At 39.5% G+C, this 25,454-nt stretch overlaps 1 protein-coding gene across 6 annotated transcripts in view; it reads right to left on the minus strand.

Moving 5' to 3' along the window:
* The window catches only part of birc6 (baculoviral IAP repeat containing 6), a 219,442-nt gene that overhangs the window by 14,076 nt on the left and 179,912 nt on the right, over positions 1–25,454 (minus strand). For all 6 annotated transcript variants that reach the window (XM_078229564.1, XM_078229569.1, XM_078229567.1 and 3 more), the window contains 6 exons: positions 21,823–22,033; positions 13,607–13,752; positions 12,517–12,627; positions 7,176–7,393; positions 5,911–6,072; positions 4,304–4,381 (listed from right to left, as the gene is read on the minus strand). In XM_078229564.1, the coding sequence (XP_078085690.1) occupies positions 4,304–4,381; positions 5,911–6,072; positions 7,176–7,393; positions 12,517–12,627; positions 13,607–13,752; positions 21,823–22,033 (926 nt within the window). The remainder of the gene's footprint in view (positions 1–4,303; positions 4,382–5,910; positions 6,073–7,175; positions 7,394–12,516; positions 12,628–13,606; positions 13,753–21,822; positions 22,034–25,454) is intronic.

Consider the following 25,454-nt stretch of genomic DNA (forward strand, 5'->3'; position numbering starts at 1 on the left):
GCAAGCATTAATTTTAAGTCAAGGTAAATACCTTTCTTTAAATCCTCCTTTTTAGAAGCTCTAATTTTAAATCTCCTTCAGCTTTACATGATATATTGATCCATTTTGTATTCACCGTTTTGATGTAAAAAGGAGATTGCCTTTGTAGTACATTAACTGCACAATTGTTGTTTCATTTTACAGTGCAGTCGCAAGCTTTTCTTTCCAATTCCAACAAGTGCTTGCTGAAACACACTGGGGAAGTTCAGTGACTGAACTGCAAACAGACCCACCTCACTGACACCAATGTTATGGAAGGTCACATGTGCTAAAAAGCTCCACCTCATACTGAAGTAGATTATTTGTAGGATTCAAGACAAGTAATTCCCCGAAAACTGCAGTTTACAAGCAATAGAATCCTTTTTCCCCCCCCAAAACGTAACTGTTGCATTTAATTGTTTGAATTCTGGTAAGTTGGATAAATAGAAATCATAATGTGCTGATAAAAGATGAACAATTGCTTAGCTTGCAAATGCAGAGTCATCCGGTGAATAAGTATTCACTAAACAGTTTTCAGCTACAAATTAATATCTGTTTATACAAAGCATATAAAGTGTTTTGAAATTCTCAACTTGGGAGTATAATTATGTAGTGGTTTCATGGTTTGGGACCAGCAAACTAGATGTCAATATTTCAAAGTCCACCTCGCAAAGTTGTGAAATTGAATTTACATCTGGCAATTTATGCACTGGTACCATAAAAATAATTATGAGCGTCTCGGGATTGCCTGAAAAAGGCAATGATTCACTGGTGTCCTTCAAAAAACCCCTATTGAGTCTGACAAATGAAAGCCCAGTTCCACACTACATGGCTGAATCTTGATACAGAAAAATCTGTGTTCATCAGCATGTTTCAGGAATGGCAGGTACCGGTTAATCAAATATGCCAGTTTACTCAGATGCAAGGCGAGTTCTGCATTTTCATCTAATGAGAAAGCTCCAGATGATCGCCTGGGTATTGACGTCTCATGAGGGAACTCGCAAACTGAGTTAACAGTGCCAAAGGGAAGATGGTGCTGCAGAGTAGTGGGAAGCTAGAACCAGAGAGAGTGAGGACAGGCCACTAATAACTGCCGGAGGTGAACTTCTCATCTCCAGTCAAAAAACAGATCCAACTGACCCAGAATTGGTTTTAGAGAGTTTCATTTGGTGAGATGCCAGATAACAGAAACGTTACTGTGTTCTATGAGGTGACTGAGTAAACCACTCCACTGTGAAACAATTTGCTACAAGTTTGAGGAATAATCCAATAGATCTTGCCAACAATTCAGGACAAAAAATTCAGTTCGATGGACCAGGTATGGCTCTGTTCAACATCTAGGGCCCGGTGATCAAGTAGGAAGAGCTGTCCCACAGAATTGTCAAAAAACTAGCAGATTAAAAAACAAATCTACAAGTTAATAATCCCAGACTCTTGCAGCACCATCCCATGGTACATCCTGTCCCACCAGGAAGATAGATCAACCAGAGATGGGGGCAATGTGATGTGGACACTGGAATATAGATTGGTTAATCAACTCCCTGATTGCACCTGTTCTGTCATTCAATGCAAACTTGGCTCATTAGTATCTCAATTCCTGCCTTCATTCCATATCTTTTTATACCCATTTCTGGTTAAAAAAAATTGTTGATCTCAATTAAAATTATGAATTGAGCAAGCATTTACTGCTTTTTAAAAGAGAACGTTTCCACATTGCTACCACTCTCATGTTAAAAGATGTTTTATAGATGCAAATTGTTGTGCTAAGTGTATCCAAATTTTTCCTCATGGGGTGGTGCTGATTTTCAGGTTATGTTCCCTTGTGCTAGATTCCCCCAGTAGCAGAAAAAATTTCCACCAACCTTAAGTTCCTTCCAAAATCCAAAAAATCTTAATCAAGTCGCCCCTTAACCTTCCATGTTCCAGGGAGCATATGCCTAGTTTATGTAATCTCTCCTCACCCTTGGAGCCCTGGTAACATTCCAGTGCATTTGCACAGCACTCCTTACAAGGAGGATGTATCCCATCTCAGTTAGGGTATACACAGTACCCCAAATGTAGCCTATCAAAGGCTTGATATAGCTGGAGCAAAACCTACCTCCCTTTATATCCAATCCCCTAGTTAAAGGCGAACGTTCCATTATTTATTTTGACTTTTGTTGCACCTGAATACTACATTTTAGTGCTGTGTACATAAATCCCCAAATCTCTTTGGATTTCCATTACTCCTATCTTTTCGCTATCTAAATAATGCTCCAAATTATTCCTGTTGGTCCAAAATGAATTACCTGACACTTTTGATGTTGAACTGTCAGTTTCACCTTCTCACTTATTTTGTCAATCTTTGTAATTTTATGCTCACATCTACAGTGCTTTATATAGTGCCAGTCATTCTGATGAAGGGTCACCGACCTGAAACATTAGCTCTGTTTCTTTCTTCACAGGTGCGGCGAGACGTGCTGAGTATTTCCAGAATGTTCTGTATTTTTTCAGATTTCCAGCAGCATTTTGTCCTGAGCTGAACAGCTCTCTATTATGTTATCCAAGTCATTAATAATTACAGCGAATAGTTGAGGCCTCAACAGATTCACATGGGACATTAATCTAAATACCCATTATCCCTACTCTGCCTTCTACTACCTAAACTATCTCCTAACCAAGCCAATTATTTGTCTTCAATTCCATCAACTTCAATTTTAGCTAACAGTCTCTTATGTGGAACATTATCAAATCTGCAGTTCAAACTACATCAATAAACATTCCCTTGTCTACTGCTGTTGTCACTTCCTCAAAAAATTCAATCAAGTTCATTAGACAAAAAAGCTGAAGCACCTTCTGCCTATTACAAAACTAGCAGACTGCATCAGAATTCCTGACACAACTCTTCAAAGGTCAAATGTCATACTGATAGGAGATGAAGGATCACCAGTGTTGCTCTGATCCCAGGAAACTAGCATCATTAAGATTTTCCACTGGATACAAGTCAGCAGAATTTACAAACTGTACTGAATGCCAAATGATACAGACAAGTCCCTTATTTTCACAATATAACACCTAGATGCTCTTCTTAAATCAGTCTTCCTTGTGGGTACATTTGTCCAAAAGGCTCGAGTCAAGAAAGGATATTTCTATTGGTAAAAAGTTCGCTGCATACTTCGTGAAAAAACAGGTTTTCAATATCTTCAGAAAAGGCTCAGCCTGAACTTGTGAATTTATAATTTCTAAGAAGCAGGGACAACCTTTCTTTTGAAGGGGTTGAGTTGCTAACACTCAAGTAAACTATATAACTACAGTAATTTATAACCAACTTTTCATCCAAAGCTGAATGAAAGTCAGTACACAGACCATTTCTGCTACTCTGTTCATCCACTGAGTTTCATGAATAGTCACAAATTATTTTCGGTCACTTTTGTTGATGTTCAATCACCTTCCTTCAACAATGGGCTGCCATTGACTTCTCGGGATTACAAAGTGACAGCTCTTCCTAGCCATCACAAAACCAGCAAACTATATCATGGTTCTTGACCTAACTCTTTCAAGGTCATATGTTATACACTATGAAAAAGCTGTGAAGCATTTCCTGCAGGGTGTTAAAAGTGGGGGCAGCATTTTCAAACCATTTTAAGCTTTTGTTCTGTGTTGGAGACCAAATCTGATAATAGCATTAATTACACGTTGCGAATTAATTGAATTAGTTCCAGATTTGGCCCATGGGATACACTAGTACCCAATGCGTTGTGGAAAAAATATCCGCTCCAATTCCAGGATTGAAATCATGCAAGTATCAAGGTCCTTTGTTTTTGCATTGTACTTTTAAATGAGAAAAAAAGGGGGGAAAAACCCTTAGGTTTTAAAAAACGATACCTCTTGTACCAAAACACAGAATTTCTCTCTCAAATTTTAGTTCCATGCACCTTTGCAGGGACAAGGCATTTGGTCTTCTTTTATTTTGCCCTAGACACGACATTTGACAACATTGAGAAAAATTAAATTACACAAGTACAAGTTGTCAAATTCTGCATTTTTTGAAATTTTAATACTGGCTGCTGACAAGATGAACAACATTGTTAGACTTAATAAAAGCAAAATATTGCGGATGCTGGAAATCTGAAATTAAAAACAGAAAATGCTGGAAATATTCTGCAGGTCTGGCAGCATCTGTGGAGTGAGAAACACTCCACAGATGGTTTGAGTTCAATATGACTCTTCATCATTAGATTTAAGAATTTGCTTGCTTTTCTAAGACCATTCTACGTTAAATGAATAGCAAGTAGTTTCTGCTTACTTGCAAAAAACTAGATGTTTGAGGATTCCACTTCTCCTCTGGTCTTCCATGCCAGGTGTTGAGAATGCTTAAACAGACCTGGGGAAAAAGGATCATACCAGAAGTCAGAGGCATGCACAATTATTTTGACACATTGTTCAAGGATTCTATGGGATTTAACAGTACTTCAACAGATTCTGTAAGCAACTAGCCACTGAATTATCCAACAACAACTACAAATTAATTTTAATGATTTTTGAATCCTATAGCTTGAACGTCATCTTGCATTAGCAACACAATGAAGTTGACAGATAAGTGCCGATATGGAAGACCACGTGACTGATCTTAGCTATGAAAGGAGGTAATCTGAGGTTAATTCCTTGAAGTCGCAAGTTTAAGGGTTGTTACAACCAAGTCCCACTGGTAGGGCAAAGAATGCAGAACCATTGGGAAGTAAAAAGAGAAGATATATAGAGAAAAGGCAGGGAACTGAGATTAAAAAGATGAAAGGCTCGAGGGGCCAAAGAGCATATTCCTGTTTCTTTATTGTAGTTTGCCCAACTTGAAAAAATAAGGGAACTCCTCCATCATTTCATCCAACAAATCCTTAAATACCTTCAAGATTTATGCCACTTCTACATTCTCCAAAAGTCCATTCTAAACAATGGTTTCTTGGTTGGAATTTAATGTCCTTCCCTGAAACAAATTTGGAGGCGGAAAGGAATTTAATCGGATAGGAGTGTGCTGGGTGGGGATCCCACTGCCTGCCTGTCTCTGCCAGGTATGCCAACAGGCTCCCTTGTTGTCAGGAAGTACCTGATCAAGGGACCCAGCATCAGGAAGGACGTAGGGCCACTGAAAACCACACCCTTGATGCTGATCCCTCTTGACCCTCACATGTCTGCATCCTGCCCTCAAGGCACTGTGGTCTGGGGCCCTCACTGATGTTGGGCCTCATGTGGGTGCACGGTAATGGACAGCTACCAGCTCTCAGGGTGGGGTAGGTGGATTTCCATCACCTGAAGTGTCTTTCGTCCCAGCGAAATGCCTGACAGTCACTTAACATGGCGAGTCTAAGGAGGCGACACGGGGCTTTTGCTGGCTCTCCTGCTGTTGTGCGAGACGCCCTACACGTCAATTCAATTCTGCCCATTGTGTATGAAGAACATCCAGACATCACCCAGTGGTCTGAATCCTTCTCCTTGTGTTGCTGTCGCAATTAACTTGAATTAGAGAGACAGGTGCTAGCAGTAAAAATTGACCCAAAACTGCAAAACCTATTACCACAAACACAGTTTCAACATTTAGAATACAAATCATAAAATAGATAATTTTATGCACTCCTCTCACTTATTTCTAAAAGCCTGATACTGAAAATTGACTTGAGATGCCACCCTCCTCCTCCATATTACAGATTTAGTCAACAAAATAATTTTGTTACATGGAAACTCACATACTTTCTCCTAAAACCTGACCTTTAAGTAGATTTCCCAGCATTACCTTACACAGAGTAAATTTATTGGCATACACTTGTACCACAAATTTTTCTTTGCTGTACAAAGTGGAAGATCCCTTTTCAGGATTTCAAAACAAGTCTAGCTTTACTTCAACACAATCTATATCCTTACCTTTCCATCATTGTAAAGGTTTGGGTTAAATCGTACACTGTGCCCTCCCGTGGTTTCCAGGTTTACAAGCGGAGGGGAATTTGGATAATCTTGGGGAAAATATACATCAAATTCAAAACAGCCATTTGCATAAGGTGTATCGGATGGTCCTGTGATTAGAACCTGAAGGAAGGAGGAAAGAATCATCAAAAACACACACTCATGCTGGCATAATCATTAACAACACCAGGTTAAAGTCCAACAGGTTTATTTGGTAGCAAAAGCCACACAAGCTTTCGGAGCTCTTAGCCCCTTCTTAGCCCCGGGGCTAAGAGCTCCGAAAGCTTGTGTGGCTTTTGCTACCAAATAAACCTGTTGGACTTTAACCTGGTGTTGTTAAACTTCTTACTGGGCATAATCATTGGCAGCTTACGATATAAACTTTAAAAGAAAGCGAGTGTATGCAAGGAGATGGTTACATAGAGCTGACTCATAATGGCTCTATAAACTGATCATAATATATCCAATTGCTAATGAAAACCCATTAATGCAGGAATGTGTAAAATCAGATCTTCCATCAGGTCCAGTTCTACACTTCTTCTCCACAGTGAAAAGCAGTTGGATTCCACGTAGAAGAGGACATTGAAAAAAGATTTGTTGGGTGTAAACCTTTTTTAAAAATGGAATAAAATATTAGATTTCCGTATAAATTGTGTGGATTCAAATGTGCCTGTACGAGGTGGTTACAATGAAGTTCGTGTTTTAGTTACCTCAAAAACATTTTAGCTTTTCTCCTGATTAGGAATTCAATAATGAATGGAATATGAAAAAACTTTTCAAACCTAATATGAAATAATGATTTACTTTTAAATTACAAGTCATTTTAGGGAACATTCCCTCAGCCTTAGTTTTAAGTCACCCCATGCCATTATTGCTCTGGCCAAGAGAACAGGCAGGTGATTAGCTACCAAATGTTCATCTGCAGCTGGTGACAAAGGGCCACTGAATGCAGATTTGCTTTCTATCATAAACATTTAGCATTTTGTTCAAAGTCTCTTGCGAAAGGACAATAATGATTCATCATTTTCAAATACATGATGGTGCACAATGGATGATTAACATTTTGAATAAACTTGCAGCAAAACTTGTGTGATTTACTCCTAGGCTATTTATCCATGTATAGGACAAGGATCATCGAATCATAGAAAAGATATGGCACAGAGGGCTCAGCCAAGCCCATCATCTGTGCTGTCATAACTATTTTAGCTTCAGTATTTTGTATTTACCTTCATGATATCCAATCTCTCCTCATCACAGCGCACAAACACGCTGGATGAAGAGGAAAGAGGGAGAGACGTTGAGAGTGTGACAGCTTCCTGGGCAAGGCGTCTAGCTCTGGCAGCACTGTTAGCATCACTAGCGTTCTTCACCTGAGACATGTAATGGTAATTTACTTTGAAGACCAATTTTCCATCATCATCTTCTGTGACCATCTCAGCAGTATCTAAAAAGAAAAAAAACACTAAGTACAGGTATAAATTTTATACTCTCAGCATAATTAACTAACGAAATAAGCATAAATACATGGATATGCACTTGAAGTGCTGAAACCTAGAAAGCTATAGACCAAGATCTGGAATGTGGGATGAAGCTTTTGTGGCTGGCACAGATTCGATAGGTCAAATGGCCTCCTGTGCCAATATCTTTTGTTTCGTCTATGCTTCTATATTATTTTTCTAATATGATAAAGGCCAAAGTCTCAAAATCAATTTAGTAATCCTACCATCTTTCTCATTCAGCGCACATATCCGATTCCATCATTGTGATCATCAGATTTAGAATCACTTCAGTTCACAAGTAGAAATCACCGACTTAAACACTAGCACTTCTAGAAAACTAGTAGTCCTTCACTCAAATTAAGTTACTGTCCAAAAACGCAAATGAAGTTCAGTGCTAAAATACAGTGTGCAACCTTGGTTAAATTTCTAGATTTAGGACTTAATACCTACAATTATTTACACTTGCATATATCTAAGAATGCACTTTGGGTGCATTTTATATTCAACTGATTGAGAAATAGGAGAACTTTGCACTTTCAGATATTAATATCAGCAAGAAACACAGGTGTAGTGTTCTAGCATAATATTGCCATTAGATAGACAGGAGAACAGCCTTAAACACCAACAGAAATTCATTCACTTCGCATACCAACCTGAGTCATGGCATCTCAAGATAGCTCAATTTCATACCAACTCTAGTTAGTTTAGTGCTGTAGATCCAATGCTCTTTAAAAATTGGGCTGAAAATGTTTCAAATAATTTGGATTACAACATTACAGCCAATGGGTGTAAAAAAGGATCATCACTGGGTACATGTTTAGGGCTCAGGTGTAAAAAGACACTGCACATTCCAGCTTCTCCCATTGTGTTTACTTTAAGCTTCATTAACATTTCTCAGCACTTAGATGCAGGAAGGAAATCCCCCTGGTTGGGAGGTGGGCTTTAGAACCAGGTGACAGTATCAGAATAAGGCATAGGCCATCTAGGACTGAGGAGGAGGAGGAGGATGATTTCTTCACTCAGATGAGTGAGGAGCCTTTGGAATTCTCTAACTCAGAGGGCTGTGAACACTCGGACACTGAGTATATTCAGGACAGAGATCATTAGATTTCTAGATATTAAAGGATATGGGGAAAATGGCATTGAGGAAGATTATCAGCCATGATCTAGCTAAATGATGGAGCAGATTGAGGGGCCGAATGACCTACTCCTGCTCCTATTTCCTGTGTTTCGATTTTAATACAATTTGAATCACAGGTCAGATGAACCTTCATGAAGTTATGATAGCATAAAGCTCATTTATGAGAAATTGAGAAAATCCAAATGCTTATTAGATACATCCTTCACATGCTCACATGATGCACTTGTTCATTAAAACGCCGGAGTTGTATTATGTGGGTGCTCATTCCATATTACATAAAATAATATGTCTGAATGGAGTAGTTTTTAAATAATTTTTTTTTTTTACATGATGCCAATTTTCTCATTATACATTTATCAAATTTTCACAACGGATTTCATTTGTTGTGAAAGGTAGGCTGTGTTTCTAATCTTAAATATGAACAAAAAAGTATAATTTTTATCAATCTGAATTATAATGACATGAAGCTGAAATACATCTGATCAGTTGCCGGGTTGAGAAATAAATCTTGATTTAATATTTTTCCCAATTTGAGATTACAGCTGGAGAAAGGTAAGCCAAATTCACCATAGAAAACACTCTTTCTGGTTGTATCACAGCTTGGTATGGCTCCTGCTCTGCCCAAAACCACAAGAAGCTACAAACGGCTGTGAATGTAGCCCAATCCATCACGCAAACCAGCCTCCCATCCATTGGCACTGTCTACACTTCCCACTGCCTCGGCAAAGCAGCCAGCATAATTAAGGACCCCATGCACCCCGGATATTCTCTCTTCCACCTTCTTCCATTGGGAAAAAGATATAAAAGTTTGAGGTCACGTACCAACTGACTCAAGAACTGCTTCTTCCCTGATGCCATCAGACTTTTGAATGGACCTACCTCACACTAAGCTGATCTACATCCTAGCTATGACTGTAACTCTACATTCTGCACTCTCTCGTTTCCTTCTCAATGAACGGTATGCTTTGTCTGTAAAGCGTGCAAGAAACAATATTTTTCACTGTATCCCAATACATGTGACAATAATAAACCAAATTCCACCTCATTGCACAGATGAAACACCAACAATTTTCATTTATACTGCACCCTTAACATAGTAAAACATCCTAAAGAACTTCTCAGGAGTGTAGTCAAACAAGAATTGATACCAAGTCAAACAAGGAGCTATTAGGTAGGTTTTAAGGAATGTCTTAACGTTGGAGAGAGAAGTGGAGAGGTTTAAGTAGGGAATTACAGATCTGAGGTCCTGAAAGCATGGCTGTCAATATTAGGCAAAGGGAGTGGAGTGGGCAGTGACCAGAGTTGGAAGAACAAAAAGATTTCTTGCAGGGCTGTTGGATGGAGAAGTTTACAGGAATAGGAAAGACCAAGGCTGTGGAGGAATTTAAAATACGAGGATGAAAATTATTACTGGTTTGCTTCTAAAATGGAGACATTGGTGGGTCTGGAGCCAACACAGGTCACGGAGATCAGAGGTGATAGCTGAATGGGACTTTGTATCACTTATGCATGAACATCAGGGTTTTAAATTTAAGGAGGGTGGGAGATAAGATGTCAGGAGAGCAATTGAATAGTTGCTGGTAGAGGTATCAAAAGCATTCGACTGCAGCTAAGGAGAGCTAGAGATGAATCAGGTGATGTTACACAGATTCATCATAAGCCTATATTAAAGGACAGAGGATGAAATGCTAATGTACCCACAACTCTCGAGCATGAGTTTCCAATCTCAGATATGTGAAGGTTGAATGACGATCAGGTGCAACAGAAGAAAAACTAAGATAAAGAATCAATCTATACAAGAACATGGGAAATAGGAGCAGGAATAGACTATATGGCTTATCGAGGCTGGTCCACCATTCAATATGACCATGGCTAATTTTGGACTTCAATCCCACTTTCTTATCCAATCGCCACACTGCTCGATTCCAAAACAGACCAAAGATCCATCTCAGGCTTAAATATATTCAATGATAGTGCATCCACTTGAATGAAGAAACTTTAAATTTCAGTCCTAAATGATCAGCCCTTACTCTAAGATTCTTTCTCGATTCCACAGCAAGGGAAATAAACATCTCTATATCTACCCCACCAAGCCCAAATCAAAGCTGCTCTTTGCACTCCCTAACAACCTGTTAAAACAGCAATATTGGCAAAGAGCTAGGAACAATAAAACAATCATGCAAAAACTCAACTTGGCCACAAGTTTAAGGACTAAGAAAAACTACTGTCCACCCCATTTTGGCAATCTCATAGAAAAGCAGGTAGTATCAAGTAACCCTATTACTGATTTCACACATTACAATTGTTACTACACTTCAAAAGTATTTCAATGCATGAAAAGCGCTTTGGGATATTCCAAGGTTGTGAAAGGTGCTATATAAATGCAAGTCTCGCTTTCCTTTTTTAAATAACAATTCTCCTAAATAGAGCTATAATGGAGGGCACAAGTGAAAATGAAAATGAATCCAAAATGCTGATTTTTACAAATAAAGCACACAGTTTTTGCAAGGATAATCAATCTTCGGAAATTAGCACATTGTCACAAATCTGCTTATATGATAAGATCTGCACTGACAAAGATTAGGCTGCACATTTTAAAGCCCTCTTCAGCAGAGCTCGGGATCACATACACAACCAGGCTGATCTGCTGCAGAAAAACTTCCTCTGACTATAGATCTAATATGGGTAGGCACTCAGTGGGAACACTGGTGGGTGGAACATTTAATGCACCGTAATAAATGGAAGCGAGTTCTGTGTACTCAGCCAAGATGTGCTAAATATTGCCGGCATTTTACTGCCTGTGCTATGTTCCTCAGGGTACAGTAAAGTTTGGACAGTAATAATTATTTCGATGTCCTGATGGCAGCGGAAGAAAGACTGTGTCAGCTGCTTTAAAGAGCAGTCTATTTATTAATCACTATTCTATAACCATACTCAACATTTTAATTTTATTTTCTCATTGTTCAGATGTTTAATATTTATTTCATTATCTGGCACTTACTCTGGAGAATCATTTTCTCAAAACACAGCCAGCTTTTCTACCCATTATGATGAAATCGCATGATTATATAAATGCACCAAGTAAAAACATTTCCCAGTGTAATAACATGGTCTGGAGATGACTAGCTTTTATTCATCAGAAAGCTGAAATGCCCCTAGCGAGCTCCAAAGAAACACAAATCCCATGCTCAGCCGCCAGCTAATCCCCAAATAAGCTGCAAAGATGCTTACCATTTATAACAAATATTCACATTGCCTCCAATTTTTCTTTGTTGCATAGTGTGGTATGTTCCGGATTGCTGTGCAGTCACACGACTTACAGGGAATATTGCCTTGTATGTATATGATCGATGGTAGCTTAAAGGTCAGTGAAAGTTTCACCCACTTAAGCCATGTTTCTGAATGTTAAATTTGTAACCAATACAAACAATAAATCTAAAATGCAATGCCCCACAAGAGTACAACTTAGAGGCTTCCATTCACAGTTAGAGGGAAGCAGCTTTCCGGGCCCCTTTTATCTCCCTGTCCCGCTCTACCTGAAGGCAACAACCACCTTGAGGTAAATTTCCATAGTTTTCAATAGCCCTTCAGGTTCTCACTCAAAAAGCCATTTCAGGTGGGACGAAGCTGTAACACTTAAGTTCAAACATTGTCCAAAATTTACACCTGACACCTGCCGGATGGTTGTCAACAGATGGAACCCTGGGCAATGTTTCTACCTCCCAAGCCTAGAGTGCTGACATCACTATCATGTAGTCCATTTGATCACAATGACAGAGGAGGAACTGCATACTTACTCAGTAAGCCATCGAGGAGATGGCACAAATACAGCTTCAATTACATAATTGTAATTATGCATAATACATGGGAAATTCTATGTATCCTGTTTCAGATTCTTTTACCTACTGTGTGTTAAATGAAACTTACCAAACTGCAGTTTTTTCATAGCAGCCACATATTTTTCTTCCAGAGAGCGCGTGACTGCCAATGGCCTCGGTCTGGTCATAGCTTTCTTGGTTGATTCCGCAATTTTCTTTTCTGAAACAAAGGTCAGGGAATTAATATTGGAGCAAATCCGACAGAAGACAATACCGAGCGGGGAATAACAGTGGGGAGAAAAAAGATTTGTATTGAGTATGAACAGTAAGGCTGAAATGGTCTTTTTATTTTGCACTGTATGCCCCTATTTGCCATAAGAATGCAAGTTCTTTCTTATCTTTACTTTGATCTTGTTTTGGGAGATCTCGGCTGGTACAAAGGCTTGACAGTTTTGCCATAGTGTTCTTGGAATTTCTGCTTCTGATCAGCACTCAGTACCGCTGCATGCTGACAGGGTCTGGCTCAGCGGCAAGGTATTTTACACAGAATATAAAATACAAATTGTTGTAAAAACACCATCAAGACTTGTACATTAACTAGAGTATGGATATCGACAGCCCACTGATTTGTACGCTGGCTAGCGAGGAATCAAAGCCCATACATAGAAAGCATGGGAGAGGTAAACCAGCAGTTAAGGCGGCTAATATTAGTCATTTTTTAAAAAAAATTGCTCTGCAGAGCAGAATTGAGGATGAAACTTTTAAAATGCTGCAGTCTGTCACACGCAATGAGAGTACAGAGTTATGCAGCAGTTTCTTTGCAAGTCTGCAGGGTTCAATTCCCAGCAGAAATTGGATAGTCATTGGATTCGAGAGTTCGCTGGTTTATGGCTCGAGAGGGAACAGAAGAGAGAGAACCCGAGTTTCTGCTGAAGGTAGTGTTCAAGATGAGCAGTTCCATGGTTAAGCAGCAAATCAAAATGAGCGTACAGTGTGCACATTTCCGAATTGTGCAAATTGACATTTCTACAGCAAGTACTGCATCACCCTGAAATATGACAGAAATAAAAATATTCCCACAAAAATAATAAATATTGCAAAATTTGCTTTTTAATAATAAAAGCTAGGTTGTTCAAATCAATCTAACTGTTGTCAAGCATTGCATCGTAAGTGTGTACCATTAAAGTCGATAGCCATACCTTGCGCTGCCTGTCGCAGGCTGGTTGTGGCCAACTGGACAATCTCTGCAGTTTGCTGGATGTCAGGTACAAGCAACGTTAGTCCCTCAGATTCTGCTTCAGCTGCATCGTTCTTGGACCCTGCTTTGCTTTTATCTTTCTTAGATCTGTCAGAAGCAAAGTCTAATGTTTAGTGGGTTTTATAAAAAGTAAACTGCCCATCTAATTTTCTCAATACGCACACTTTGGTGAAATCGTAAGCAATAATACTGCTGCCAAACAGCATCTCCACAACCCAAAACCTAAGTAAGCAAAGCCAATTCACAACATGAGATATTTCCATTGTACAATTAGACACATTTCAATATAGTAATAGTCATTCTCAGTATCCAATAATCTACATACACCACTATTCATCAGATTTTTGTCAAACACGATCTTGGGTAAGTAGTGAATTAATGAAGCTTCAAAAATTTCCAACAATCAGAAAGACATTTTGCCTTGTTTCAAGTTTGTGGCGTTTTGAAAACTATGGCATTATATGCATTGGTAAGCCGACTCCCAAATGATCAGACTACTATTCCCATCATTTCTGGAAGAGAGATTTTAGCTGGCAAAAAACAATAATACTTTTATTAAAATAAAAGACAACTCACCTGATAACTCCAATGTATCTGCTGGGAATATAAGTGGGCTGCAATCCCATTAAACATTAACTAACAGTCACTGCACTTCAAAAAAATTTCACTTTGTGTAGTGTTTGGAGGCACTTCAATTTCACTGAATGCGACATAGAATTTTAATTCGAGCTCACCTTCACTGGCACAAACAGTTTAGCTTCTATTTTGTTCAGTGTCAAACTGTCACAGCTGATCACAACCAGTGCTGCCAATTTCATGCACTGTACTTTTGTTTACACTTATGCCCTCAGATTTGAGAGAAACCTGGTTTTGAGGGTTCATGATTTTAGGGTTCATTATGATACATATTAATCCAGCTATAAACCAGGGTAGTAATGAAGACTCTGTAATAAGAGTGCCACACAAAACTATTTCAAAGATTGATTACAACACAGGAGGCTATTCAGCCCATTGAATCTATGTCAGCTCTCTGCAGGGACAATAATCCCAGTACCCCCAGCCCCTTTCCTCGTAGCTCTGCAATTTTCTTCTCTTCATGTGTATATCCAATTCCCTTTGAAAAAGCCACAATTGAATCTGCCTCCACCTTCCGTTCAGGCAGTGCATTCCAGATCCTAACCACTCACTGCATTAATAAGTATTTTCTCATCTAGCCTTTGGTTCTTTTACCAACCACCTTAAATTTTTGTCCTCTGGTTCTTAACCCTTCCACCAATGGGAACAATTTCTCTCCATCTACTCTGTCTAGACACCTCATGATTTTGAGCATCTCAATCAAATCTGCATTCATTGTTCTCTTTCTCAAAAGAACATCCAAACTTCTCCAATCTATCTGAAGTCCCTCATCCCTGCAACCACTCATAAGTCATTCTACACCCTCTCCATTATCTTCACTTCCTTCATTGAGAGTGGAGTCCAGAATTAGGCACAATAGTCCAGTTGAGGACATGTCACGGTTTTACAAAGGTTTCACGTAACATTCTTACTTTATACTACATTTCTCTCTTCATAAAGCCTAGCATCCTGTCCTACTACCTTCAATGCTTTGTGCACATATATCCTCATGTCTCTGTTCCTGCATCTTTTAGAACTGTATTCTTTATGTTGTCTCTCTTCATTCTACCAACCAAACGCTTCGCTTCACATTTCTCTGCGCTGAATTTTATCAGGTACGAGTCTGCCCATTCCACTAGCCTCCTGAGGTCTATCATTAACTTCCTCACAGTTCAGAATACTTGTACGGTTTGTGTCCTGTACATTCAAGTGTAAACCATTGATATTCAATCAAGAAAAGTAATGTCCTGGTACTGACCCTTGGGAAACACTATCTGTACATTGCCCTCCAATCCAAAAATCAGCCGTTCACCACCATTCTGTTTCCCGTTACTCAGTCTGCTTTGTTTCCATGCTGCCATTGTCGCTTTGATTCTATGGGCTTCAATTATGCTGACAAATCAATTGTGGCATTTTATTAAATGCCTTTAGGAAGTTTGTATGCACTGAATTACTCTCCTCAGCCCTCTCTGGATCACTGAATTGCTGTGTTTTCCCTTGCACCCTTATTTGAACAGGGGTGCAACATTTTGCAATGTTCCAAGCCCCTGGCAACACCCCCCTTCTTTAAGAATTGGAAGTCAAGCTGGATTGATCCAAGGGAGATAAATTGGTTGAAAGATCAAATTTAGATAAATTACATACATCTTGCTCCAGAAAGTATAGCTCAGATATGACCCAAAACACAATTAAAAACAAGCGCAAGGTTGATATTTTCAAGATATCAATTTTCTTTATACAGTAAATAAACACCATCAAAATTGTTTGTTTGAAATCATGCCCTGCACACCAGAGTCTAGGTCATTAATAAATATCAGGGTCATCCATTTAAGACAAAGATGAGAATTTCTTTTCCTCAGAGTCCTGTTTCTTTGGAACTCTCTTCTCTGCTGAGGAAGGCAGAAGGTTAGACTGAATGTTCAACATTTGCTAGTTGTATCAACTGAGTCTGGTAGAACTACTTGCTGTGTTTCACATGCTGGACAATATTTAAACTGGCAAACTTGATTACTGATGACTTTGATGAAAGAAGCCCATTGGAGATGGAGACTGCAGTCATTGTTTACTTTGGCAGAGGGGAAACAGCGAGGTTAAGTGAGAGATGATCCCAAATTGCTATTGCAGGATTCTGCACAGAGATTTTCTCCCTATCTGCTCCCTCCCCACCACCCAGTATAGAGTGAACCCACTATCGTTCTGAGTAATGCAATCTCTCCAGCTGTTTGTTGATTCCAAACCATGAGGTGCTCTTACGCATTTTGAAGATGAACTCGACTGTTAATAAGATGCATTGAAAGTGGTAATGTACCAATCACAGCCACCCACAGTGTAGAAATTACAACGGCATGCCCCACAAATTCTCAAACACCTGCAGGACCAGAACTGAAAACAAAACTGAACAGTTTGAGAGAAGCAGTCCTAGTTATTATTGTTCAAGGTTATTTGGTGGGCCCTGCAGGTGTGTACATGAGTGGACAGAAGGGATGAATCACCTGCCATGGGGATGAATAGAAAATTGGATTACAAATTGGCGAGAAGGTAGAAAGCAGAGGATAGGAGTTAACAGCAGTTTTGTAGTCAGTTCTGTAAGGAAAGAGCAAAATATCAAGACGTTTTCTTTTTAAAGGATAGAGGAGATAGTGTCAACATTACATTTTTAAAAATAAAATTTAGAAATACGAGACTAGCAACATCTCTGTTATGGGTTCAGTCTAGTTGTCACTTATGTTCACTGCATTTTTCAATGTGTGGACAAGCGAATATAGTCTAAACAGTGAATTTGTGTCAAAATTTGCAAATGGTGCCAGAATAGGAGCAGAATTAATTCTCCAGATGACCAAAGGGTTGTTGATAAGCTGGAGGAATGAACTAACAAGGGGCAGAAGGTACAGTAGGTGTGAGGTGATGCAGCTGTAATTATACTCTGAATAGAAGGAGGCTTGGTGCTGTGGAAGGGATTTAGGAGCACAGGTTCACAGGACATTAAAGGCAACACCTCAGGTTGATGAGGCTATTAAAAAAGCTAATGGAATTCTTGGTTTTATCATGAAGCATAGAATATAAGAGACCATACAAGACTGTAATAAGACAGTTAGAGAGCAACGTGCTTACTGTGATTCACATTATAGGAGCAGGAGTAACCCATTCAGCCCCTTGAGCCTGATCATCTGCTAGTGGCCACAAGTCCACTTTCCTGCCTGTTCCAACAACCCTCAACTCCCTTGATCAAAAATCTATCTGACTCAGCCTTGAATTTTTTTAATGAGCCCAGTTCTCTCTGGAGAAGAGAATTCCAAACACTAACAACCCTCAGTGAAATGAAATTCCTCCTCAGCTCTGTATTGAATGGGACACCGCTTGTATTTAAATTGCCCCTCTTAGTTATAGATTCCCCCAGGAGGGAAAACATCTTCTCAGCATCCATCCTGTCAAGACCTCTCTAAATCTTAAAAGCTTCAATAAGATCACCGCTCTTTCTTCTAAACTTCGATGAGGGTAGGCTCAATCTGAACAACCCTTCCTCATAAAACCATCCCTTTATTCCAGCAATCAGACTAATGAACATTCTCTGAATTGCTTCCAATGCAAGTTAACTCTCTAAGTAAGACTAAAACTGTATACAGTACTCTAGGTGTAGTCTCACCAGTGCCTTGTATAGTTTTGCAAGACTTCCCTACTTTTATACTCCAACTCCTTGCAATAAAAGGCCAACATCCAATTTCCCTTCCTAATTATATGCCGAACCTGAATATCGAGACTTTAGGAAGGGCACTGCTCTACAGATTCACTAGAATGAAGCCCGTTATGAAGATATACACAGATGGAAGATTCAAAAAACTGGGTCTTTTTCATTAGAGCATTGCACAATATCAGGCAATATAACTGGTGTTTAAAATTATGAAGGGATGGGATAGGGTAGATAGAAACAGGCAGTTTCCTGTAATTCAGCAACCAAGAACAAAGATCCATTGGTATAAGATTAAATGCATGAGATTTCGCTTTAGCAAGAAAACCTCTATGTAGCCAGTTGCAAAACTTTGGAATCCACTTCTATTATTAGTTATTGATGCAGAAATTGCACTAATATTCAAGGCTAGATTGGACAGGTGAAAGGTGGAAGAGGGGTTCAAGGATTATGGAAACTGAATCAAAGTGCAATTAAAGCTACTTGCTTGAGTGGAGAGTAAATACCAACTCAAACTAGTTGGGTCAAATGGCTTGTTTCTTGTAATCTGTGCGAGTTTCTATGTATTCCTCTATACTCCACTGAGGCCCAAAGGATTGTCATCCGATGCACAAGGATGCCAAAACTATGCCCCAGCATGAGTCTACTCCTTCAGATGGTGGGGAAAAGAAATGGCTCAACGCAGGATTGGGCAAAAGCTAATAAATTCTCGGGAAAAGACAAAACTCGTAAGGGTCAGACAAATTGTGAGGTTATGAACTACATACAAAGAGTCAAGATAGATACTGAGGAAGTTAAAAGGCCCAAAGCCAGGCCCACAGAAGAAATCCCTGAAGGACCGTTAAAGATTAAAAAGAATGAAGGAAGAGAGCTGGTAATCTGGTTGGCAGGCACCTTCATGGCAGATTTAAATGGGGACCAGGAAAGTTACAAATAGACCAAGAGAGAGTGAGGGTGATGCCCACGCAGTTGAAGAGCAGGAGCTAAATATCATCTGGGGAGCAGCAGCATTCCAGGGGACATGGAACAGGTTAGGGAAAACATTCCCAAAATAAAAGGAAGAAAAGGGAATATACCCCAAAAACAAACAAACAACATTTATGGAGACCACAAGGTGAATATCAGTGAAACCGATGCAGGGTTAATCATAGAATCCCTACAGTGCAGAAAGAGGCCACTGGGCTCATCGAGTCTGCACCGACCACAATCCCACTCGGGCCCTACCGCCATATCCCTACATATTTACCTGCTAATCCCTCTAACCTACGCATCTCAGGACACTAAAGGACAATTTTTTTAGCATGGCCAATTGACCTAACCCGCACATCTTTGGACTAATATTCATTGGTAACCCTGCAATTTATTTCCCCCCTTATGTTTTTATCCAATTCTCTTCAGAATGTTCTATTGAATCTACCTTCACCACTCTTTCAGGCAAAGCATTCCAGATCACAACTGATTGCGTTAAAAATATTTCCTTATGTCATTGTCAATCACCTTAAATCACTGTACTCTGGTTATCAATCCTTCTACTGGAAAAGATTGCTTACTCTATCAAATCCACACATGATTTTGCCTCCATATAGCATCCTTGCTGAAGCTGATAATTGCAATAATCTGCAATACTTGTTGACACAAGATTCCACGTTTCAGTTTGAAACCACTATGGGTTGAAGTTAATGGATGACATGGGGCTTTAACTGAAACTTATTTTTAAGAACATATAAAATTCATGCATAAATAATTATACCGTCATTCCTAGAACTAGATGATAAGATGTGGCTAGGGGATGGTAGGGAGATAATTTTTCTTGCCATATTTATGTCCAAGAATATGGAGCCATAGGAGCGGAAATTATTCAAATATCTGCAGACTGATAAAACTGGATTATGTAGATTCATTACTGTCTGTGTTTTTCCCATTAGTTGCTATATAAGCAATTTCTGCTTGTATAACATTTTGACCCTTCATCAGGCTAACAACCTGTCCACTGTGTTATAGAAAAATCCATGAGCACTTTCTGTTGGATGTCAACGAACGGATTAAATAAGTTGTCATGTGCGCTGTTAAGCAAGGTAGAGACAGAAAATGATAACAGCTTTATAGCTCAAAGGAAAGATACAACACTGGGTGAAAAAAATATGCCTGTGCAAACCAAGACCAATCCATAGTTAGAATGGCCAATTTATGAACAACATTCATGAAAGTGAACATTACAATGTGATTTTCATTGAGAATTATTTTAAAAATCATCTTTCATGAACAAAACATCTACCCCAGGCTGCAGTGATACATAATTTATTGTATTATACTGATTCAGACAGAAAAATTGCTAGGAGCACCAAGATGTCACTGACATTTACATCACTGAGTCAGTAGCTATATTTTTGTGTCAAGTGCAGCCAGTAGATAATAGGAAACAAGAGTTCAATATTAATAAGGTGGAATAACAAGAAATGAAACAGGATGTGGAAGCCGGGAGCCACGGCAGAATGCTGGATTCCCCAGGACCAATGTCCAAATCTCACTTTTCGCTGATGCTCAGACGATTCTACTCCCATTAGGCAGGTTGAGCTACTTGGATGAGAAAACCTAATTATCAGACTGCTTTAAACAATCCTCGCGTACAAAAGCCAGGCACAACGCCACCAAGAGCACAAAGAACAAGTCCAAGGGCTTTAATGTCCTAATTTTTGGCCCTCTCAGTGAATGGACAAATGCTTAGCAGTTGGTGGCAGTAATGGGTATGCACAGGAAGAAATTTAGGGAATAGAACCAATTTCAAAAGAAATGGCAAAAATACCCAGTTTTCACATTCAGAATTTCTTGTAAATAACTACAATTGCATTATTGATGCCAGCTGGAAGCTACGTAGTCTGTGATTTCTTTTTGTCTTAGATTCAGGGAAAGGGCTGCTGTGCTCAGAAACATATTGCACAATCATATTGTACTAAAATGTTAAATACATGAACTAAAATATAAACAAACCCATCTGGAAAGACCAAGTAAATAGTCCTTTGGCTTATGATGCTTTTGTTACAAGCAACATGTTAGTTATTAATAATGTGGCAGATCAACAAGAATATTTTCATTTCAGTCCAGTGTTTAGTCATGATAAGATGTCAGGTTAACAAATCAAATCCTCTTGATCAGTGTAGATAGTCAACGATGCAACATTTACATGGGAAATAGTGGGAGCCATTCAAGTCGTAACAACACCACAATTCAGTTTAATCATGCTTCATATATATGGTATCTCAGCATTCATTTTGAAGCCATACTCAATGAAATTATTTTGCTTTCGCAGAATCTTCATTCTTTATGTTAGTTCTGAACAGTCAGCCACTTAAGAGGAGGAAAACGGAGATACAGTCAGCAAAGATTAGGTAGAGAGGCCATGATACTCAAATGATCCTATCCCTCTACTCTGGATGTACGTACAGGCCTCACTCTGTAAATCTGTGCTAATTCTCAAGGAGAAAGTTGAACAGATAAAAGAAAATGGTGGCTTATGCCAAGCTGAACTGGCTGAGAGAAATCAGTGAATAGACAAAGGATGAAGACCATTGTATGATAGATAGTGGAACATTCTTCTTCAGTCAACCTCCAAAATAGTGCCGAAAACTAAAATGTGCAGTTTTGAATGATGCAGTTGGATTCAACCTAGCTCTCTGGAAAATGTAATAAAAATACCCAAATTTTTCCCTTTCTACTTTGTTTGAAATTAAACAGCACCCATTTTTTATTTAATACATCAACTATTTGGATTTTGGACTGCAGGAAAAGAATGATGGCTCGAGTCCATTATAACTGAATGACGATCAGTTTGGAACACCAGAGCAACTGTCAGAACATACCTTAATCTGTTGGTGTAAGTATCCACACATGTTTTCATTTTTGCGAGTAAAGTGCCAACAGAAGTCTGTGTTTCGGAGTGCTCCTCATCCTCTTCACTGTTATCACCAGACAAAGGCAGGAGAAGAGGCACGAGGGATGTACACGAAGCAATAGCACGCAGCAACTCCAGTAGAGCTCTATACAGAGGAACATGCCTGGCCATGTCAAGCACTGCAGGGAAATGAGAGACAAATGTAAAGAAAAAACCCACGTCAATGCAAAACAGTGGCATGGTACTTAAAAATAAACCACCAGAAATTACAAACACAATTACATATTTTATATATGTTACATAAGCAATTTTTCAGTTTTACATCTGAGGCAATTTGCATCAGCCTCATTCCTACGCAAGGGATAATATGGCCAGGTGCAGAGGTACTTTCACTCTTTCGCAGTCTCGGAATTCCCTAACTGCACCAATGCAATTTTCTTCATTTCCTATACCAAGCACCCTATGGCATCTGAGGAGCCATGCAGATTTTCAGACAATTTTGCTTTGGGGGTTCAGTAGGAACCAACCTGAGAATGACCAAAATATTTTTGCCATCACAGGAGGAGGCTTCCAACCCAGTAAGTTCAGGTTGGATTCGGACCCAGACTCGCAGAGTGCTGAAAAGTCTGTGTTAAACCATTAAATGCACAGGCATTCTCAATTAACTGATTTACATCGCATTGATAATAAGAATGGCAGAAATTGAACAGAAACAAATAAATCAGTGATACATACGGCTGTAAAAATATTTAAATGCAGTTTGCTATATGCTGACACGGTTAACAGGCAACATTACTTTGCGCCATTTTTACAGTGCTCATGGAAATGTCAAAATCCGGTGTACAAATCAAGCTTGCATCAATGCACTGTTACAAAGGGGTTTTCTCAAGATTACAGCTCACACATCAATCCTCATATTCAAGAGTACTGCTGTGCCCTACACATCATCAAGTCTCAGTTTCTTTAAAAAAATTGCAGTTACACCATTTATCATGCGAAAAACTGCTCCCTGGTTTTTAATACCAGTTACATTTTGAATGACGGTTTTCCCGCTCCCCGCCCCCAAGGTTGAATACTATTTTTTGTAAAAAATGTCAGTTCGAAACAAGGCATTGGTAAAGATATTGACCATTGAATTCTGCATTATATTCCTAAGTTCATTTCTTTCTGACTAGCAAAAGAGACATAATTTTACTCGTAGAGATTAAATGGCATTCATTTGAAATATCAGGCTTATTCTCTAGCACAGTAACTAGAAAATTACTGCAACTCAGATAGATTTTCACCAAAATCACCGAATCCTCAAATTAATTACATATAATTTTTAAAAGCATGAAATGATGTAGCTTACTATGCTGCACTATCTGCATTTATATTGCAGAGTTTCAATGTACTGTAACTGCCCTTTCCTTTCAATAATCTGGATAAATTCCAAATCCTCCTTAACAGCAGTAACATTTATGATTAATGCTGCAATATTCTTGCCTACATCTGCTTCCAAACCATTTACTGCCAGCACTGTACACATTGCCATTACCTACATGTTCAGACAACAATATGAAACCACTCTTGCTTGGCTGACTTAAAATGAAAGAGAGATAGATACATAGAGTGGGTATTAAACTACCATCTAGCATGCTTAAGTTCTCACAGGCACCTTTGTTGCTTAACATTCAGCACCACCTTTCTCTCATTAAAAAACTGCTTACATATTCCGACCTCGAACATCGAAAAAAAATCGGAACAAGAACTACATCAGTCCGTTACAAAATCTACTGAGTGCTTACTGAGCAAGACAGGTGTGGAATAGAAATAAATTGCAAACAAAAAACGCATACAAATTCTTGATTATATTTCACAATCATAAATAGCCCCTGTCATCGCTTTTGAGGACAGGTACAGGAAGCAAAGGGACAGGGATTTTCAGACATTAAGTACTCGATACGAACTGGAATGGTAGGAGTGTTGGGGTCTTAACAAGTGGAACATGCAAAATGCGACCCCCAAGTGCTACGCGGGTGCCAGGCATAATTTTTAAAGCGCCAAGGATTGGGGCACCTGAACCTCAGAGGTGAGATGCTTATTAACGTATTGTCGGTTGTCGTAAAAACCCACCTGATTCACTAATGTCTTTTAGGGAAGGAAATCTGCTGTCCTTACCCGGTCTGAACTACGTATGACTCCAGACCCACAAGATTTTCAAATGCTCTGAAATGGAGGGCAGTTAGGGATGGGCAATAAATGCTGGCCCAGTCAGCAATGCCCACATCCCATGACCGAATTTTAAAAAAGTCTATTTATTTACTTCGCGGATGAAAAGTCCCTAAGCCAAGCAGTTTCTTCCAGTCCTGCTGTGTCGAGTATGGATTGGCCTCCGCTGAGTCTGTGGATTGGACTTTCTTCAATGGTGTGGGCTGCAGTCCATGTGTTGTAGGAGCAACAACAGTGCTGTTGGGAAGTTCCAGTATTTTAACCCAGTGACAGTGAAGGAATGGCGGTGATATAGTTCCAAATCATGGCAGCGATATAGCTCCAAGTCAGGATGGTGTGCAACTTGGGAGGAACACTTACAGGTGGTGGTGTTCCCGTGCACATACTGTCCTTGTCCTTCTAGGCAGTAGAGGTCATGGGTTTGGAAGGTGTTGTCGAAGCAACCTTACTGAGTTGCTGCAATACAGTTTGTAGATGCTACACGGCTGCCACTGTATGTTCCATTATGGTGGAGGGAGCAAATGTTGAAGGTGGTGGGTGAGATGCCAATGAAGAGGATTGCTTAAGAGGTGTTGAGCTTCTTGTACATAAGAACATAAGAAATAGGAGCAGAAGTAGGCCATCTAGCCCCTCAAGCCTGCCCCGCCATTCAATAAGATCATGGCTGATCTGAAGTGGATCAGTTCCACTTACCCGCCTGATCCCCATAACCCCCAATTCCCTTACCGATCAGGAATCCATCTATCCGTGATTTAAACATATTCAACGAGGTAGCCTCCACCACTTCAGTGGGCAGAGAATTCCAGAGATTCACCACCCTCTGAGAAGTTGTTCCTCCTCAACTCTGTCCTAAACTGACCCCCCTTTATTTTGAGGCTGTGCCCTCTAAGTTCTAGTTTCCTTTCTAAGTGGAAAGAATCTCTCCACCTCTATCCTATCCAGCCCCTTCATTATCTTATAGGTCTCTATAAGATCCCCCCTCAGCCTTCTAAATTCCAACGAGTACAAACTGTGTGTGTTGTTGCATCTGCATTCATCCAAGTAAGTGGCGAGTATTTCATCACACTCCTGCCTTGTAGATGAAGTCTTTGGGATTCAAGAGGTGTGTTCCTCTCTGCAGAATTCCCAGTCTCTGACCTGCCCTTGAAGCCACACTATTTACATGACTGGTCCAGTTTTGTTTCTGGTCAAATGTAACCCCCAGGATATTGATGGTGGAGAATTCAGCAATGGTAATGCCATTGAATGTCATGGGGAGCTGGTTGAATTCTCTCTTGTTGGAGATAGTAATTGGCTGGCATTTTTGAGGCAGTAATGTTACTTGCCACTTATTAGCCCAAGCCTGAATGTCTAGATCTTTCTGCATATGGATGCAGACTGCTTCAGTAT

Source organism: Mustelus asterias, chromosome 15 (assembly GCF_964213995.1).
Source record: "Mustelus asterias chromosome 15, sMusAst1.hap1.1, whole genome shotgun sequence".
Classification (NCBI taxonomy): Eukaryota; Metazoa; Chordata; class Chondrichthyes; order Carcharhiniformes; family Triakidae; genus Mustelus; species Mustelus asterias.